This window comes from Salvelinus namaycush, unplaced genomic scaffold, assembly GCF_016432855.1.
Source record: "Salvelinus namaycush isolate Seneca unplaced genomic scaffold, SaNama_1.0 Scaffold3104, whole genome shotgun sequence".
Classification (NCBI taxonomy): Eukaryota; Metazoa; Chordata; class Actinopteri; order Salmoniformes; family Salmonidae; genus Salvelinus; species Salvelinus namaycush.
In genome coordinates, this window is record NW_024060014.1 from 1 (window position 1) to 7,163 (window position 7,163).

At 45.0% G+C, this 7,163-nt stretch overlaps 1 protein-coding gene across 1 annotated transcript; it reads right to left on the reverse strand.

Annotated features, from left to right (window-relative positions):
- Positions 1 to 5,408: 5,408 nt before the first annotated feature.
- Positions 5,409 to 6,722, reverse strand: LOC120039932 (probable E3 ubiquitin-protein ligase makorin-1). The gene has a single exon (XM_038985248.1). The coding sequence runs from the start codon at positions 6,361 to 6,363 to the stop codon at positions 5,650 to 5,652; it is 714 nt and encodes a 237-aa protein (XP_038841176.1). The 5' UTR covers positions 6,364 to 6,722; the 3' UTR covers positions 5,409 to 5,649.
- Positions 6,723 to 7,163: the final 441 nt, after the last annotated feature.

Sequence of the window (7,163 nt, forward strand, 5' to 3'; positions counted from 1 at the left end):
GTGTACAGAAAGTGAAGTGTACAGAAACGTCCATTGAAGGGTATAGTTACAATACAATGATCTGCTTACCTGTAAGCACAACGTTTTGGTCTGATTCAAATTCCACCATACATGTATCTTTAGACACATAATGTGGAGATACACACTGGACATTTGAAACAAATCGACCATCTGACTCCATAACGGTGTTTAGGCATGCCCATTGATCACTGTAGTACAGGGCAAGTGGTATACTCTCAGACAGAGAGTCCCCTGAGATGGTGTTACTACGACTGGTCAATGGCTGTGGTGGTAGATGTGCCGACTTGCGAAGAGGCATCGTGTAGGGTCTGTGTCTCAGTACTCTGCCCTTTGTTTTTATTGTGATGTATTTCATGTTGTGGTAGAACGTGTCGACGTTGGTGTCCTGACAAATGTTATCAGTGTGGGGGACCATGTCTACATATATTAGCATCATATTGTGGTCAAACAGCGCTGTACAAGGAGCCATTGCCGACAGTGCTATGTTGGAATCCCAGACGTTGGAGCATCTAATCCCGTATGTCTTCATCAAGTCGCATATCCTCTGGGGTTCTTGACATTGCACTGTTATCATCTTGGTTGATGACCCAGTCAGTACAACAGTGACACAGTGCGTTTCCTATGGGTCACACATACAAACAATTGTTAACAAAGGCCTAAACAGAGACATTTCACGTTTAACGTAATTACAAGGTTTAGGAACTTACATGTTGACAGTGCAGCTTCATGTTCGTCAACTTGTCTGCGACGGTCGATCCCTTCCGTATCGTCCAGTCGTACCCTTTCACTAATGCCACTGTGTTACTCAAATGTTTATAGAAACTGAGTCCTGGCCTACTGTCAGTGTGGGTGACACTGTAGGTGTTACTAACAACACCCAACGCATTTTTGTTTCCCAACAAGGTATCCACATTTCCCCACTCCATCACATTGACATTCGGTTCAACCCAGAGATTTTGCATCAAACGTACTAACTGGGTTATGTAGTTGGTAGTCCCTTTAGGTTCAATCTCAATGCAGATAACTGTCAAATGTCTAGTATCGTTGTATGACCACCTGTTCATATACCACTTTGTTATGTTATCCGTGATAAAGTTGATGTGGTCCAGTGGGGTACAACACCATCGGATGACTATGGTAAGGTACAACATGGTATTAGTGCTGAGTAGTAGACAGGCTAGAAAATAATGGCTCAACATAGTAGCTGAGGTACTTCTTATAGGGTTGAGCCCCATGGTCCCAAGATGGCTCATAATTTCACCCAATGGTGAGGCTCCAAAGTTGTAGCAGTGAGTGGATGCTCACTCATCACATCACAGCTTAGGCCTCCGACCAAATGCACCTGTATATGAGAGTACAGGCATCCAACCGTGTCTAACCTATCCAGTCGTGTGTTAGACATCTATACTTTTTGTTATCCACTGACACACAGCCTACCCGAATAATGCTGAATCCTCCGACCAAATGCACCTGTTTATGAGAGCACAGGCATCCACCCGAGTCTAACCTATCCAACCAATGTTAGGAATCTATGCTTTTTGTTATCCACTGACACACAGCCTACCCGAATAATGCTGAATCCTCCGACCAAATGCACCTGTTTATGAGAGCACAGGCATCCACCCGAGTCTAACCTATCCAACCAATGTTAGGAATCTATGCTTTTTGTTATCCACTGACACACAGCCTACCCGAATAATGCTGAATCCTCCGACCAAATGCACCTGTTTATGAGAGCACAGGCATCCACCCGAGTCTAACCTATCCAACCAATGTTAGGAATCTATGCTTTTTGTTATCCACTGACACACAGCCTACCCGAATAATGCTGAATCCTCCGACCAAATGCACCTGTTTATGAGAGCACAGGCATCCACCCGAGTCTAATCTATCCAGTCATTGAATTACTATATTTATGTAGTAGTAATACACAGGCGTATGGTCAGACTGTTGATATTAATGGTGATAATCCACCACTTTGAAAGGACAGAAGTGTCATCACCACCTGAAGCTATTGTCAGACCTAGAACTGAAATTAAAATGTCAACGTATACTCAATTGTGACAATTGCAAGTAGGTGACCACTAACCTTTACTATTATAAAAGCTGGAAATGTTTTAGATCCTAGAGTACCAAGCTATTGTGACCTAACACTATGTGTGGCCTGTGCCTCTGACACGTCAGGTTCGGAGGCTCATCTGAAGACGGAAAAGTGGTACCGGTGAACTCCTGTACACATAACCAGGCCTCTATCCTATATATAGAGGCACGAGGACAGTCTCTCGAGTAAGGAGGACCAGCCATGTCTGGTACTATAAGCAATGTTCCTAATAACAGTACTTTGTACCACTCAGACAAGAGCCTCCCTGACACAGACCTGTGCATATGGAGCTTTGCTATGGTCCTAATAATGGTTGTGCTGTCACTTATCCTTTGCTTGTGTTACATATATGTGCTATGTGCAAAGAGGACAAGATACATCAGACTGCCTTTGATTTCGGTGTGATTCTATTTAATGTGCATGTGATGTTACTCAGTTGACCTGCTAATAAACAGACACAAATGTGGTTTTGCGGTAGTGTTCTTTATTGGTGGTCCGAACAAACAATACATCAAGTATACAATGAATATGATATGTGTTGAAATAGTGTATTATATTGGTTACACAGCTGAAGTGTGTTCATGGAGATAGCCTAATGTCACATTTCAGAAGGGCTACACATCCTCTTTCACTCTAGCCGGGTCCCGGTGTCACACGACCATCCCGATCTGTTGTGGTTCTATTCAGATGTACAGGGATGAGTAAGAAACAGACAGTAAACCACACTTGTATGTGTCAGGTGTAGCAAGGCAAGAGGCTATATATGGCCCGGAGATATAGTTACCTTTGACCACAACTGGAATCGCAGAGGAGTCTGTAGCTTCCACGACATTGCCTTCACACTGGCCGTTCCCATCGCATCTAACCCCATCACAGTTGCACGTTGTGGGGACATACACGGCGTCATACTGCAGCGAATGTACACGTGAACACGGTGTGTAAATAGGGGACGATGCCCGTTTGCTACAGGTCTTGTGAGTTATCAGCAGTGCTAAACCAAAAACAATCATCAACGGAGCCGCTATTAAGGAGATATTGAGCCAATCGTCCTCGTTGTCAATCCACCAGTAACCACTGTAGTACTCGTCATGGTTAAACATTGTGAAGGTGAGAGTGTCCGAAAACTGGATGTACTCTACTGTGTTGTCTAAGGCTATACACAGGTCATTACCCAGAGGTACACTGTGCGTGTTGGCAAATGTCTTTCCTTTAACACTTGTTTCCCGTGTATCATCAACATGAAATGTGGTTATATTTGTATAGCACAATGAACAGACACAATAACCAAGCACTATTAGTACATACGGCAGGTATGGGGTTTATTTCACATATACAAAAGATGGGTTACATATATATATTGACATGACAAAGATAACCCCTTTCAGTGCTGCGGGAGAGCCGAACAATCGGTTATCACCGGGCATCATTTTGGCTTCGGGGACACTCTGGTTCTTTGCCTCTTTTCAGTTGACGCCGAGGTTAGTTCCACGACAAGGTCCAGTTGCTCTATATGTGTCAGGATCAGAGTCATCACATAGACTGCGTGGTCAAATTGCCGAGAGTAAATCTGATCTGCTAGGTCGTAAATATCTTTCTTCTCAATGACACCGTAGGGAATATGATTGTACCCCTTGACAATCTCCCATGACAGCAACAGTTTCACTCGGTTCACATCAGCGTGGCTGAGGTTGGCCAGTGTGTTTTCCAATATTGAAGGTAGGTTCGAATGACGATACTTATCATGCTTAGCCAGCCCTTCAAGGCCGTGCGCTTCGATGTCAGTGATTCTGAAGTCACTATGGTGCTTTCGGAGTGTGTCCACGATAAGAGTCCAGGCAACCTCCCTGTTGAAGTAGGTGTACATTATATTGATCAGAGTCTCGGGGTATTTCACATAGGCGTCTGACCTCTGCCTCCTAAGCATCATTCGTAGTGTTGCTCTTAGTATACTATCTAGTTCCATGTTTTTGTGGTCTTGTATTGCTGCCACGAGCTTCTGGAAGACGTCTTTGTTTCTCATTAGGTAGTTGGCCATCTTGAATTTATTTGTCAGCTCCATTTTCTGCCTCTACTCTGGTCTCTCTCTCTCTCTGATCTGTGGACATTTGTAAGTGTATGTGCCCTTTGTGACTGTATGTTTATATATCCTTTCACCAAGGGCTATCAGATGGAGAATACATTAAGGATCAGGGCTCGTATCTCCAACTGAGCCTGAATCATCCTACCCATGATGTGTCTATGTGATCTGTAACGTCCGATCGGCTGATTCATCAACCAGGTCTAAGAGATCCGATCGGGTCCACTCACCGATGTGTCTAAGCACTCTGACCGGGGTTACCGTGTTCAACCGTGGCTGCTGATGTCTCCAACCAGGACAATTTAGTCAGAGTAGATAAAGTCTACATATCCCAAAGATAGTTTCTATTTAACAGTGTACACATCTCAACATAGGTTCCTACACAATAGCCACATCTGAAAGTCATGGCTGTACAGTCCTATCTGACAGAATGGGACCAATGTTGTCACAGTGACAACTTCAAGCATGTCACCTTGGATATGTTTCTAGCCATCCCACACAGAGAGCTGATGGATGACTACGGAGCATCTTTCGCTACACAACATCGGAACCTGTGCGATACGCTACGAAAGGTGTTGACGAAGAAACTATTGGTAGATCGGAGGCAATGTTCTCCACCTACCCCAAGGAAAAGACGACCCTTGGAAATCGACAACTTATCGTGCAAGATAAAGAGCCTATCAATAAGGGATCGAGTGGTTGTCAAGAACAAAAGTTTCAACGGTTCTCCCCGTAGCACAGCCCTAAGTGTCTCTAACTGCAAGGCACGAGTATCGGTTAAGGATCGACTGGGCGCCCCTGTGAGAGCAAGGAAAGGGAGACCAGAGGGCCGATTCCGGTTGAGAACGGTGCACAGGATGCGTAACGGGAACTCAGAGTGTCCAGATACCAACAGGTCCACCCCTGGAAAACGCAGCTATCGAGCCAAAGGATATCGAGACGATTTAGGCAGAATCGACTACCCTGGGTCCGGCGCTACCTCTTTCAAGAACACTTACAAATGTCGCCGCACTCTGGTGTATGTGTGAACTTGTCCTTGTGCTGTGATGTTACAATAAAGATGCATAGTCTAACACTTTGTCAAGGTCCGGAGCTACCTCTTTCAAGAACACTTAGAAATGTCGCCGCACTCTGGTGTATGTGTGAACTTGTCCTTGTGCTGTGATGTTACAATAAAGATGCATAGTCTAACACTTTGTCAAGGTCCGGACTTTATTTTTGTAATAATGACACATCAACACAATAAACATCATCCCAGGTGTACAAAAATAGCAATTAGTGTTAAAAAGAGACAAAGGTGATATTATTGTTGGAATACAGAACTTTGCATGTATATGACAACAAAATCATAAATGCCTATTACCAATAAGGACAGTCCATCCCTAGGTTGTGGCTTTGTGGATAATAGCTATAGCTCTAACGCAGCAGACGTTTAATAGGCTGAATACGTTCAATTGTCATCAGCCATCAACATGAGCAACATTTGATTCAGGTAAAAATGGTACCCGGTGTCCTGTTGTTCTGTCTCAGATGACATTCGCCAGGTGTAACCGTTCTCGGTCCACACCATCGTCCACATGGGATGTATAGTCTGGGGCTGGAAACTGTGGGCCTGGACTCCATCCTGGACTCCATCCTGGACTCCATCCTGGACTCCATCCTGGACTCCCTCCTGCCAGTGGTGTTTGTAGAAGCACTTTGAGCCGAAGTGGCAAGTACCAGGACCTCGATCATAAAATCGACACGGTTTACTCGCAAGGAAATCTTTGTACGTCTGTATCAGTTTCAGCTTGTCCTCTTCATCTTCGATCCAGTGATCACTCGGGATGAAGAAGTGCGATCTAGTTCGGCACTCCGGGCACAATTTAACGGTTTTGATATCGTGACATTTCACCGTTCTCCACGTGCGGATACACTCCAGGCAATAACAGTGGCTACAGTTGGGCAGAATTCCGAATCGGCGCTCCCTCGGATTGTCCTTTTCAAGCACCGCCTCAAAACACACACCACACACCATGTCGCTACTGCGCTGGGTGGCAACGGTGGGACCAGCGGCAGCCTCGACACTTAAAGTATTGTACTCTGTGTTCTGTCTCTCCGCCGGTATCACCTCACTCGTACAGGCCATCGCATCATGTGGTCTCGTGGATGCTGCTGCTGCCATTGCAGTCTGTGGTGATTAGCCTCGCTGAGGTGGTCAGCACCACTGTTAGTGTTCTTAAAGAATAATATCCTCCAAACACGGACCGTGTCTCCAACCATGCTAACTCAGGGACTGCTATTGTAGACTGTTTGATATTACATAAAACAATGACCGTTTATTCAACCAGGTTAGCCCCAGGGAGTGATATTGTACAATCCCAGGGAGTGATATTGTACAATGTTTGCTATTACATTCAGTGCCTTGTAGAGGCTGTGTTGTGTCATAAAGGTATATGACACACTCCAGTGGTACTAAGTACCTGCACTATGCTTACATGTTCTACACACACACACACAGTCAAAAGTCCTGGTACAGTAAGGCATATAATGTTCCACCCTTCTACACACACACACACAGTCAAAAGTCCTGGTACAGTAAGGCATATAATGTTCCACCCACACACTCAATACTCCTCCTCACTGTTATTGTTTGAGACACTTTATTACTAAGGACCGGTACTATGGTTACATGGTCTACACACACACACACACACTCAATACTCCTCCTCACTGTCAACGTTTGAGTCATAACACGCTTTCGTAAACAGATTCTTTGGTTTTGGCTTAGTACCTGGGCCCCTCGTGTGCTTCATATGGGAGGATTCACTAGCTTGGTGCTCAGTCAGAGTTGGATATAACTGTTTGGTGGTGCATTGCAAAGCGAGGCGTTGTTCCTGTGGATTGGTACAGTCAACCTCTCCATTATACTGCCGGACATGCTGCTGTGGCCGAGCATGACGATGTTGCTGCTGGGGATACAGA

Bases quoted from the DNA above. Each gene is read 5' to 3' on its own strand.
- LOC120039932 (XM_038985248.1), bottom strand. From the start codon at position 6,363: ATGGCAGCAGCAGCATCCACGAGACCACATGATGCGATGGCCTGTACG.